A 13,669-nucleotide genomic window follows, 5' to 3' on the forward strand; every position below is an offset into this window, starting at 1 on the left:
TTCTGGATAAATGTCAGACTAAAGCCCAAACTCTCAGAATGTGTAAAAAGGCCTAAAAATAACAGTTCACTGGTGCTTACCATAGTATCTGACGAAACTTGGCAGGATCTGACTGAAGACTGGCCAAATTTATTGATTTACTCAAATAGACTTGAGGCTGCATTAGTTGCCAAAGGTGCTTCTCCAACTTATTGAATGAAGGGTTTGAATAATTTCATTTCATTTCATTTCCATTTTCCTTTTTCAGTTATTCAGTCTAGATTGGTATGAAAAATGGCAATATTCAAAAGTCAATCCAGGCATCTCTAAAATGAAGTTAGTCAGACAGCAATTTTTAAAATGTGCAATGTGATTGTTCAGTAAGGTGGTAGTTGTAATTGTCATTCAGTACTACTTGATTCACGCAGGAGCCACAGTACAAACTCTCCTCGCTACATTAGCTTCATTGGGCTGATTCACTGTACTTAATACAGTCGCAGTGGGGAATAAGAAAGATAAGAAAAGCCTTTATGAATCTCCTGGGCAGGACATTTTGTTTATTTATGAACTTATTAGGACTCAGATGAGGCTGAACATTAAAAGAGCGATATCTGATTGGGGCAACAAAACTTGGGACATACTTATTTGAAGTTCTTGGCGAAAAGTGAGGGGTCTGAACACTTTCAGAAGCAACTGTTTCAATGGATCAATTGAAATAGTGGATTATATTTAATGTACTTGTATTTGTCACTTCCTGTACTTAATTCAATCCAAAAAATGTGAGCTGTGCTGAGGCAGTGCCTTTAGTACGTTTGGAACAAGTGTACTTACAAATACATTGTTGGGATACAGTCCAGCATATTCTCACAAAGTGTCATTTTAACCTCTTGTTGTGCTGGTTTGGACCCACCAGAGAAAACCTCCCACTTCAGCTTGAAACTTGGTGAACTGTAGCTGGTAAAGCTTTTCCCCAGTGGATCTATCTTTTTTTCCTTCTGTTTTTAGAAGTGTGTGGGTAGAGACATGGATACCACAGTTCAGCGAGTAAATACTGTGTCAATTGCAAGTGCTACCCTGAATAAAAACACTGGTTATATTTGGTACATTGAAATTATTAACATGAGGCTGAGTAAGTGCACCTTACCCAGAGAAGGAAAATCCGCACTGACAATTAAAGAACAACAAAAAAAAAAAGAAAATCACTGATTCAGTTTTAATCCTGCCTGGCAGTAGTGTATCTGCCATCGCACACAGTTTTGGATGGACACACCTTCAACAAATCACCTTTCAATGGTTGTTTTAGCTGGAACATGATGTGACTCAGTGGCTGGGCTGCTGAGACCCCACTGATAAAATACAGTATCTGTTGATGGCAGCCTGGGGACACAGGTTGAAAATGTCATCTCCCTCAGGTGGGGAGCCCATCTGCTGAGGCCTCACTTCTGCAAACTCACAACAAGTTCTAATTAAGACCTACTTCGCACAAGTGATCACAGTGTGATGATGATGTGAGAAGTGGGCCAGAGATACAATGCAGAGACAATAATTAGGCACAAAATCTGATTAGCTGCAGAGATAATTGTTTTGTTCTACAGAATCTGACATGGAGCAAAGGATGAGTTCAAAGGGTCATGTAAACCTTCATCAGGCCCTTGTACTCACTGACATGAGTTTGCACACCTGTGTAATGTTGCTTTAGTGTATTCTTAACAGTTGTGTCAAATACTGCTATGCTTAACTTTTTATGGTTACTAAAATATTGAGGTGCTGTGAATCATTTTAAAAAGGCTTCAGAAGAGCCTTTAAAGTTGACCTCATTCACAGAGACACTATCATGCCCTCTGTTTCTTTGCTTATCATGGGACACTGATAAGCAAAGCCTGCAGAGCCCTCAGCTACTTTTATCTTTTCTGGGGAAAGAGTTGAATCATTAGGCACTGGGTATTGCTTGCCTTTGTCAAGATGCTTGACACGTTACAAGCTTTAATGATATGACAAATTTGTTCTTTACTGAGATAAATAGTGGCAACTGGCTGTGAAAGCTCCTGTTTAATTACACATTTGATTATATAATTGGATTTTATTTTAAAGTTCTCTCTTAGAAGTGCACCCTCTCTAAATTTGTTTGTGCTGGGGAGTCCTCTTGGCATCTCCTGACCCTCCTGGTACATTACAGTGCTATCAGCGAACACCCATTGGCTTCCATGAATTACTGAAGCAGTTTCATTTATTTCTCTCGCATCTCTCTCAAGTCACTTTTGAGCAGTCAGCTTCCTTCCTGATGTAGCTGAAAACAAAGCAAAAGAATGAATACCAAAATGGATGCAAATAGATCATTATCTGAACCAATAACCGGTAATGAAAGAATAAAGTTACAGTATGGTAACTGCCTTGAACCCTGACATCTTGACAGTTCAAAAATGGGGTGGAGCATGAGTAGAGCTGAGGTGGGTAGGGGACATGTTGGCAGAAAACTACCAAACTACCACTCAAAGCAGCAACTCCTTTAATTATGCATATTTAAGCAGGTGAATTGTGTAAACAATTATATGATGAACCTGTTTAAATATGCATAATAAGTTAGTTAATCAATCTGTACCAAACTTTGTCATGTTGGAGCTCATTCGACTCCGAAAACAGACTGACGGCTGTCCATATCATTTACAACATAAAACAAGGTCACATAACACATGACATTCCAGATACTTCACGCAGCTTCACGGATACTACTTGTCTTCTGTGTAGTTCTTGCACTTTGTGAATTGATTCCGCGGGCTACATTAGACCATCTGGCCGCATGTTTGACATCCGTGGCCAATGGGGATCGACTCACTTTTATGAGCCTCAAGTGGCCAATGAAGGAACTGCAGTTTTTGGCACCTCTGTCCTGGCTTTATGTTCCTGACTTTGCAGAGTGATTTGGAGGCTGTCTTCCAAAAAGATCTGCAGGCTTGCCTTTTTTGGCTTCTGCTGACAGACCACTACCACCAACGCTTGCTATTTGAGCCCACAGGAGACAGCTAAACAGCCCAAAGTACTGAACGACGTGACTCAGGATGGTAAAACTGAGATCCCATTTGGACTATCTTCAAACAATGCAGTTGATAATTTTCTGTGTGTGGTTGTGTTGATAATGATTAATAGTTAAATAACTATTTAAATACAAGTGTCATCAATGTAGATTTGCGTAGTGAAGTCAACAGTGATGTCTGTGCATGTGTGACTGCTTGAATTACCATTTGTGCATTTAGCCCACTCTGCATCCTATCTTGGCTGACTTCATACATATGACTGTACAAACTAGTCATGCTAGAGTAAATGCAGCTATGCTAGTACAAAATGATATACAGAAAGCAGTGTTGACTGTAAACTATTAGTAGGGATATGAATTAGGTTTAGGTCAATAAAAGATTTTCATAGCATCCAGGTTTGAGGGGAACGTCTTGATTTCTTGTAAGCAATTATTATTAGCATTTGTTCTGCAGAGTATCAGTGTTGGGAGTGCATAAGAGTGTGATTACACCATGACTAATCTAACATTCACATACGTTCAATTTGCACACCCACACAATTTTGCTGTCAAACTAAAGTCTGCCTCATCATGTCCATATGAAACGCTTCAGCTAAGTATGCAAAAGAGGGAAGAAAATGCAATTATTTCATGCCTTAGTCATCGTGCTGCTGAGAGCAAAAAAAGAAAAAGAAAATCAAATGCTGCTCCGGCTGAATTCACAGATTATGAAAGAATGGAAAACAATAAGATGAAAACCCAGCCTTCATACAACTGTGCAAACCACAGTAGACCACTTCACAAATGAACAGCCTGGCATGTTGGATATAGACAACAACCTCTTATGCAAAGCTACCTGTATCTTCAAGGCATAACAGTCTGTATGAATGGCCTTTTTTATTAACCGCTCTCACAGTTTGCTCAAGCATTTGATTCAGGATTACGCCATGAATCTTTTTCACAGACTTCAAAGGCCACTCTTCATTCATTTTGGTCTTTTGATGGGATTATATTGGTTACGTGAAGCTTCCAGTTTCAAGGCCAGGTAAATGGTTTTAAGTACTGTATTCAGTGGATTATACAGTGTAATGTTTTCCTGTTTGCACAGCAGTATAGCATGGGTTTTAAAAAGGATAATGCCAAGAAATACGAAAAACGTCCATTAGTGAAACAGACACTCTGTATGCTTTAACTTTGCTACCTTCAGTTTGACTGTCAAAGATTTTTCATGTACTTTTTCATCTGTTCATTTTATAGGATATTTGACCATCGACAAAATAAGTTACTAAATGTTCTGTATTTTAATTAATAACCATGAGATTTAGCTGTATGAATCGAAGCTTAAATCACATGCCAATGATATTTTGATAAAATAGGAATCCCTGATTATTTGCTGTGGACTGTAGTTCTCGGGCGTGAAGATCGTGTTTAATTCAGAGTGCCTGTCAAGGACTAATCCTAACCCCCCTGACAGTGGCATTTTGTAAGAAGCTGCAGAATAAGTTGGAAGTAGATTTACTGAATATAGTACAGCTTAAACTGGCACAGAGGAGAGAGAGGAGTCATGCTTGGTGAACCCTCCACCAGTACTTTATCGTGTTTGGACTGAGAAGCATAATCCAAATGTAGTGCTCTGAAATATCACATCTTACATATACAGTTACATCACTGCGTCCGTCGTAATCCTACATAGCTTGGATTGACAGCAGAGCTTGGATTGACAGCACTTACACATGTGTGTACCATATATGCAATCTGTTCTGGCTATGTGACATTACTGAGCAGTTGGCAGGCAGTATGGAAAAATAAGAGCAAGACAGAATGTAAGAGAACAGGAAACATGTCATGTACATGACATACACTTTATAGCTGTCTGTCATTTGATTTAGTCTCCAGGTGTGTATGTGTACGTGTTATATGGATGTTAGGTTTGGCTCTGCGAGAAGAAGCCCAAAGTGCCGTCTTTCATCAGCTGTCTGTCAAGTCTTGCTTAAAATCATCATTCCAGCCAGTCTTTAGCTGACCTTCAAACCCGAGTCCTCCAGGCCAATGGGCACGCTAATTAATGGCTCAGTCCACAACTTCACAGAATCATTTCATTCTCTGTATGTCTGACTGTGGGATGGTCTCGGCTCACTGACATCCAGGAAGTGAAAGCAGCCTCTGGGGCTACTGAAAACTTGCCAAATATTACATAGAGAGTTATTTACAGTCAGCTTTAACTTTTTCCCAGCACACCAGTAAACATGCGCATAAGGTTGTCATACACCAACGTACCATTTATTTGTATTTTTCAGCTAAAATGATTTAACAACTGCATGTAGAATATTTTGGGATAATAAAAATGTGAGGCTGGGTCTAAGTACAAGCTAAGAATCAGCAGACGTCAAGAGCTCCACTAAAGGGATTTCCTGTCATATTGTTAAGGCTTACCTATATTCCGAAGTTAATAATGACAGTATGATGGAGCATGTGCTCATAAAATAGGACACCAGACACAATCTCTCACCAGAAACCAAGCTGGTATGTTCAGACTGTGAATACTGCAATTATTGCACCATCTGTGCAGTATTCCTCCAAATACTTTTTTTATTATGGGAGATGTCAAAGTGTATTAGTTCTTCTTAAATCATAAACCAGTAGTTCTTAGTAAGTCTTACTTGCAGTTGTGTTGCTGTCCTATTCTCTCTGCTGTTGTAACACAGCAAATTTCCTCATTACAGGATCAGTAAAGGATTATCTTGTATTAATTTGTTGTATCTGTATGTTGAGCAATGTGCTGTTGTGACTGGAATTCTGTGTAATCAAAGCACCAAGATTCTTAAACAAATTAAGAATCATATATTTTGTGTTTAATATTTAAACACTGATCAGACAGTAAAACCTTTAGACATGAACAGGCTGTTTCGTTTTCAGTTTGGCCCAACAGAATCATGATTTAGTGTGTGATCTCTTGGTCCTCCTTTAAAGAGATTAAGAGTGATGTATAAATCTGATGTACTTTTTATTAGGAGGGTAACTGTAATGAGCCAGTGATGAACACTTAACAAGTGAACTGTGAGAGTAACTCTGACGCTGTCTGTAGACATCAGATAACAGATAACATGCCAGTGCAGTGATAGGTTAGTAAATACACTTATGAGCCACAACGTTAAGAAGAAGTAAATTGACCATCTTTAACAATTCAATGTTCGACTGGGATCTTTTGGACCTGGCATGTGGATTTTACTCAGACCAGATCAGACACCCCATGGCAATGACCAGCAGGATACAGCCTGACACAGGTGTTGACCTGGCCTCCAAATTCACTAGATCCCAAACTAATCAAGTATCTGTGGGATGATCCACAGAGACCCCTCCTCTCAACCCATAACACCCAAAGACCCCACTAACAGCATTGTGTTGCCAGACACCACAGGACACCCTCAGATGGACCATGTCCATTCTCTGATGAGTCACAACTGTTTTGGAGGCACAATGGAAACCAACACAATATTAGGAAGGTGGTCATAATGTATAATATTGACATATCTGTGTAGAAATTCATAAAGATATACTGTTTGTCACTCAAAGTCCCCATCGAATGACTAGTGCAGTGCTGTTTGTTCTGTATATTTACACATTAGTAAGTTAATTAGGCCGTTGCCCTTCAGAAAACCTTTGGTCAGGAAAACACATACTTCTGCTCGGAGGGATCTGATGTATGGGGAGGGATTAGTATAACACGAGTTGGGAAAGCATTTAACCGGATGCAAGATGCAGGATGAGTCATCAGCACTGTTGAATTATTTTTTTTCATTAAGAAAATGACTTTTTCTGTCGCTGTTGACTCAGCTGCTACAGAATAGGTGATATATAGTGCAGCAACACAGATCATATGGAAACATCTAAACATTATTTGACTCCACTGGGACTCGAAAGACAATGGAATGGAGAACAGCTTGATGGTTTAAACTTTGTAAGACGATGATGTTTGGTATTAAGAAGGAGCAGCTGTTGTTCGTTCCATCCATTCAGTCAGTCACCAGTGAGCGTGTCGTGGCATTAAGGGCTGTCACTTCACTGCTCACTGCTAGGAACATTTCTGGGTGTTTTGTTTGAAAAAGTTCTGTTGAGAATGAGAGAAATACTGAATTCAGCTGTGTGGTTACCTCTTTGTTCTCAAAAAAATGTCAGTGAACTCCTTTTTATTCACTTACCTAACACTGATAATAATGAATAAGTCAAACATCATGAACCATCTGAGCTCATAGTAGTCACCTCTGTTGCCTTTTGATGCCATGTGCCCTCAGGCTGCTCTTCCAGGCTCCTCTGAACAGTGTCACACTGTTGTGGCTGTGTTAGCAGGGTTAAAAGCAAGGTGTTTCACATGGCCATAAAACATTTATAGCTCCACTGATACTGCTCTAAAACAGTATTATTGAGACGAGCAACAACCTATTTCCTCATCAGAAGCTGCATTCATTTGGCCTGGAGATGTTGAAATTTGAGTCACCTCCAGTTCGCTGTTCCTGGAGGTTACAAGACAAAGTATTTCCCATATTTCCAACTGTCAATACTGCACTGACCTTGTCACAGCCCTTTCACGACCACATCAGTCATCATTTATTGCTCAATTAAAATGCCATTCTAAATTATTTATCAGTGGTGTGCTGGTCCTTCACACCTCAAAATGAAAGGTGGAGGGTAATGAAACCATGTTTCCTCTTGATAGTCACTTAAGGTGTTTTGAAAAACAAAACAAAAATAAACTAAACTACATCTTTGCCAACAGCCAATATGTTGTAACACCCACATATTTAGTTGAAAAGCAAACCCTGAAAACAATCTTACCTTTGGAATTGTTAATATTTCAAATCCCAAATCACACTTCTTTCTGTTTTTCATTAGCAAAACTACTGTGGTTGCTAATTGGAATACACAGCATACAGGGATTCAGACAGATGTTTTAGGAAGCGCCACAGAAATCTGTGTCATGTTGTCTCAGTCGTACATCCCTACGATGTAACTAGGTGGTAGTAAGAAACTTGTAAAAACATAACTTTGTGATTATATGATGTCTTTCTGTTGTCTCGGAGGGTCGATGAACCCATTCACACTTTTCCATCTATCATCACCTCTGTGATGCTTCCAAAATGAGTCCTCTGTGTGGAATTAAATTGGCCAAGGACAGTCGAGATGAAAGATAGCCCATAATGAGGTTCTCCCTAAAGAATCAATGTGTAGCTTTGTCCCAGAGGCCACCGAAGGTTCTCTGTAAAATCTGTCCACAGCATGGTCCCAGCGTCAAAGACCAGCCTATCCGTCACCTTGCCATCTTGTTGATGAGCAAAATTAAGGTTTATTTCTGAACATTTTAGAACAATTAGAGGCACTGAACATGTTCATGAAATAACCATAATGGGGAAGGAGGAATGTACTTGTCATGCCGTGTCCCCTCCTGGTGTCACATGTTACCTCCCTGGTCATTGCTCTGCATAATCAAATTGCCCTTTGGGAATCAGATGACTTTGTGTCTGCGGGAGATAATGCAGAATATGATGATCAGCTAAACCAGGCCTGACCTTGTGTCTTGCTGTAATCATCCCTGGATTGATATGAATCTGTAACATCAAGGATACATTTTTACTGCTTTCGACAGTTGAGAGCAAATAAGGCAAACCTGTAATCTTTCTTGTGTCCATGTGAAACATTCACTTTGTGTCTGACCTGTATACTGTAAATCAAGAGGTGCTACACAAAGCTAATTAGTATCACATCTTCACTGAATGGGTATTTATCAAGTTGTTGTGTAATACTTTGCTTATTGTTCAAAACTTACTGTTATTTAGTGTTTGATCTAAAGCAGTGTCTCTCATTTACTCTCTCTCATTTCAGCAGTCTGTCTGCATGGAGGCCAGGCAGCTGTGTGGGGCACAGAGTGTGGATCCTGCTGGCCATGACTCACCTCACCCTGGACTTTTCAGTGTGCAGTCCCCTCAGTCAGAGTCTGGGTATAAAACTCACGCCTAAATCGGTGCCTCGCTCTCGGCCTCGCTTGCAGCCCCTCTGGGAAACACCCAATAAGCTTCAGTGGAGAACAGTGAGCCCGTTGGCTCGCCGCCTCCTCAACCCTGTCCCTCCACCCCAAGACAACAGGGCAGGGCTAGGGCCAAAAGTCAAAGGTCAAAAGCACCGAAAGCCAGCACATAAAGGACAAGCACCGTGTAAGGAGTGCCAGTTGAGATACTCTCATATAGAGACAGGCGATCCTTTGGCCGTAATAGCGGAAGCTCCAGCAGCTTTATCAAGCAGGAGGTTGTTTATTAGAGCCAAGAGGCAGCTCAAATGGGACAGCTATGACAAGTCTCAGGAGGGCCGGACTACAACGGTGGCTGGATTTATTGACTGGGGACCCACAGGGACAGATAGTACAGATGAGGATGGCAAACTGGAACCCAATGTTACACTGTCCACCAGGGCCTCAACTACCACAGTGGCCACAACCACTAGCACTACAACCAGGCTCTCCCAAAGGACGTTTACTGTGGTGACCACTACAGAGTCCAAGAGCACCACCAAATCCACATTCAGCAACACAGAGACTGTCAAACCACCAAAGCCATATGGGGACACACCAGGTAAGACATGCAAAACAGTTAAACAACAAGTTATTTAGTGTAAATTTCTTGGCATGTGTGGGTTTATTATTATTATTTTTATTGCATTCTATTCTATTAGTCCCTGGACTCATAACTTCATTTCAAAACAAATAGAGCACAGAGAAGATGTTTCCACAGGATGTTTGAGTGCCTTTACTTTGTGGTGTGTTGAGGTGATGAGGTGTGGACTTGTGTACCTGACACATTTTTTAAAATGTCTTAAATTTGAAAGAAATTAGGCTTTCTCTGTGTATGCCTATGTCCTGTATAGATCTACAATGCATTTACCAACAGTATGACGCAAAGAAATATCCAGTTTTTCTATTTTAAGCAAAAGAATAATTAAGTGGCACAGTGCCATTCATGGAGGCTGGACAATGTCTAGAAGGAATAGGAAGCTTGAATGCTAAATACTGGTGACTCAGAGGCAGAGTTGTCACCCACCACCTTCAGAGAGACTCAGTTTTGTCAGTAGTGACAAAACTAACTTCGTTTTTCTTCTAACAACTGAAATGGTGTGAGTTCACATGTGGGAAGCTGACTTAGAATCACATACTTGATTTCTGCTGGATGGTTGGGGAACCTATGTGTGAATGTGGGATAGCGTGAAAAATGACAGCACATACTGCCGGTAGTCAACCGGGTGCACATTACTTGACAAATTATTTAAAGTTATTTAAAGGTCATCAGGCTCAGTAACCATGAATCAGAAATTACAAGAAAAAAAAAGATAAAAATGAGTTTCTGTAATTTGAAATGATATGGAAGATAAATGTTTGTGTAATTTGTAATGAAAATAATATTGCAGCTCTGAGAAACAAGCTCTTATTCATACACCATGTAGACATAGCAGCCCTTGTGCATGAAATACCGCACATATGATTTTTATGAGCCGTTCCTCCGTGCTGTGGACACAGGCCTCTCAGTCATACCTGTTTTATTTACCATTTCATTACTGTATAGGAGGAAGATGGCCATTTAAATTGTCCATAGAAGTAGTCGTAAAACATCAGTCATGTTTAACAACTTGTGCACAAGACTTACGTTAACTGAAGTTTCCCATTTAGTGCAGTGATAAAAATGTCTTAAATTAGGTACAGACCAGTGATCAAAAGTCCTTGTCCTACAATCCTACAGTGACTGTTTTTTAAAAATACCAAATAATGTAAAATGCTGTTTTTCTTAATAAATAATTAATATGTTATTTATTAATTATTAAATTAAGATTGTATTAAATTATTAATACAAACATCACCAGGTCTTGGGGAGAGGCTCAGCTCTGATGCTGGAACAAAATGACTATTGAACCAGGTCGTAACGTTGGTGCCATAAATACATGTTGTCCTATTGTGACTACAAAGCGAATGTCAAATGAAATGGCAGCGCGTAATTGTCTTGTCAGAGTTGTTGGGACCCCTTCATTTTCTCTTGATTGGGAGGATAGTGTGAGGCCACCTGTGTTACAAATGATGGTTTGACATTGTATCCTGGAGGAAATCAGTCACCACTGCTAACTGAAAGTCGATAGGAAGAGAACGTCAGACTTCTTCTGATTGGGTGCACATTGTTGTATGGATAAGTGGACTTTGTCTCATCACAGCAGATGAATAGAAACCATTTTCAAAGCAAAGCCTAGGTGTGTAACTACTGTGGAAAACTTTTCTTTGCCTTCACAACACATTAACCCATGTCTGCCTCATATTAGCCCCAAGGCAAGATATAATTACCACACTGACAGCAGAGCAGAGCCGATGAAATTAAACTACTATAAAAGGAGAGGTGTTTCACTTTATCTTTGCCTCTTATGTTTGCTGGTTTGTCTTTGTGTAAGATGTTTACCGATATATTACAACAGATTATCTATGAGAGTAAGATAAACATCTCATTTAACAATTTAACTCATCTAGATTTCTGCCTCTGTAGTTTGATTGTTACAACCTGTGTTCAGTTAAGCCAAAACGATCTATTCCTTCTATTCCTGTTCCTTTTCTGTTCCTTCTTATTTCTTACAACGAAAATATTTCACATTGGTGAACCTGAAGCCTTGAAGATTTTCTGATATTTACGATTGATTACATTGTCGTGAACATTTCTTGGCTGCATTATTTTCTTTGATAATAGTTAGCTACTGAATGTGATCCATCTATACAGAAAAATGGCAAATAGTAGATGGTGTCAGGTGAAATGTTATTTTATATATTAGAATTTCAAATCTTTCATTTTTATTTGTGCTTGAACAAGGTTTGTGTCCAAACATATTTCATCTGATCAACTTTCATTTGCAGTTCATTATCAGAATAGAAATAAGGCTGGTGCACACAATGTCTTGATACTTAAGATGCATTACTCTGAAATATGCATGACCAGTGCAATAGACTGCGCATGCATTATGCATGTTTGATTTCATGCATGCAAGACTCCAGTCGCAGATGTCGAGGTATCAGTTGTCTGGATCTGGTATACAGCTGATGTCTATGGCTTTCTATGCATTGCTGTGTCTTGTCATCCTCCAAACATACATTCACTGGTCAGTTAACTCTAACAGCTATTTGAGGTGAGGCAAGATTTGCAAGTATTCTGTCAAATCTGACACAAATGTCTAATGGACTCGAGGATAAACTGATTGGATTCTGTTCATCAGATGTCACCGTTTGTTTTTTTTGTGAAGCTGTCACTCCTCGGCCTTGCTGTAAAGCCCCTAACCCCTAAAGATAGCATTTTTCACACTGGACAGTAAGGTTGCAACTATGTATGATGTACGATGTAATCAGTCAGTAGTTTATGTACGGTGATCTTCAGTTATGCTGCTGATCCCAATTGTCTGAAGAGTGGCAGTTCTTTATACAGAGACCTAATGAAAATTATACCTTGAAAAAACAGTAATGGCCTATTACAGCTTTGTGCGTGCATCTCATCAGAGAAGATTGGAAAGCAACAGAGCAGTAAAATTACAGCGAGCTTTGTGTGATTGTTGGTTTGTGGTGAATGCCCAGAAGTTGTCATGGCAGCACATTGTGGTGTCGTCATATTTTTTAGACAAGAACTCAACACTCTGTAGAGACTAATAACTAGTATTGCAACACTGCTTTCCAATGTATGTGTGGCTTGTGTCTGTGCACACAGACCTATAATAATAAAGGCTAGATTTCTGTTAACATTGTGTTCTAAGTTGGTGTAAGCAGCTGTTAGTAGATAAATAATACAGGTGCATTTCCAGGAAAGGAAACCCCGGCCTCTCTTTCCTCTCCTTGTCTTGACATTGAACTTGGTCAGGGGACAGTCTCCATCAGTCCTTTGTATAAAAAGTGTCCTAGTAAAGACCGAAAATGAGTCATTGGAATCTTCCCAGCCAATATATAGTGAAACTTTCACTTCAAGAAAAAATAAACTTGATTGAATTCTGTCAGTACCTTCCTTACATATATTATATATGGAGTCTTGAGGAGACATGGACGTAGTGCAACTCGACATCTTGTTGGAGGCACACCATTACAAGGCATTAAGTCTAATTGATCACTGTAGTAATTCCACTTTATTAGATTATTCCTAGTTATCGGAGTATCAGTATCCCTGTAAGCTGCTCTGTCTCTCTCATCCAGTTTCTGACACAGAGACACCTCAGCTCAAACTAAACCTCTGGGAGAAGCAGACCCAGTCATCCTGACATTCACAGCACTCAGAACTAAGTGCAACTGAAAAGGACAACTGTAGAATGACAGGTGACTCATGAGATGCCCAGTGTTTCTTTAATGTCTGTATATTTATTGAAGTAATTTAAAACATATGTTACACAAATGTAGGTTACAATTACATATCCAGCTGGTTTGTTGATGAATTCATTCATCTGTTTTGTGTACCTGCTTCCATCTTAGTATTGAGATGGTGGAGTAAAGATGGGTCTGTTTTTTTTTTCATTCATTGGATATGTCCTTTGTTTTTCATTGTATGATGTACGCATGAAAAGGAAAATAATGTAAAATGATTTAGCTCTGCAGCTTAAAGAAAACAGTTTCATTGCCACTTTTCATTACAGTAACTG

General features: G+C 39.6%; 1 protein-coding gene across 3 annotated transcripts in view; it reads left to right on the forward strand.

Moving 5' to 3' along the window:
• ajap1 (adherens junctions associated protein 1) overlaps positions 1-13,669 on the forward strand; it is a 45,261-nt gene that overhangs the window by 13,932 nt on the left and 17,660 nt on the right. For 2 of the 3 annotated variants that reach the window (XM_047608913.1, XM_047608934.1), the window contains exon 2: positions 8,867-9,609. In XM_047608913.1, the coding sequence (XP_047464869.1) occupies positions 8,867-9,609 (743 nt within the window). The remainder of the gene's footprint in view (positions 1-8,866; positions 9,610-13,669) is intronic. The other variant, XM_047608924.1, reaches the window with a different exon arrangement.

Source organism: Mugil cephalus, chromosome 1, assembly GCF_022458985.1.
Source record: "Mugil cephalus isolate CIBA_MC_2020 chromosome 1, CIBA_Mcephalus_1.1, whole genome shotgun sequence".
Taxonomy (NCBI): Eukaryota; Metazoa; Chordata; class Actinopteri; order Mugiliformes; family Mugilidae; genus Mugil; species Mugil cephalus.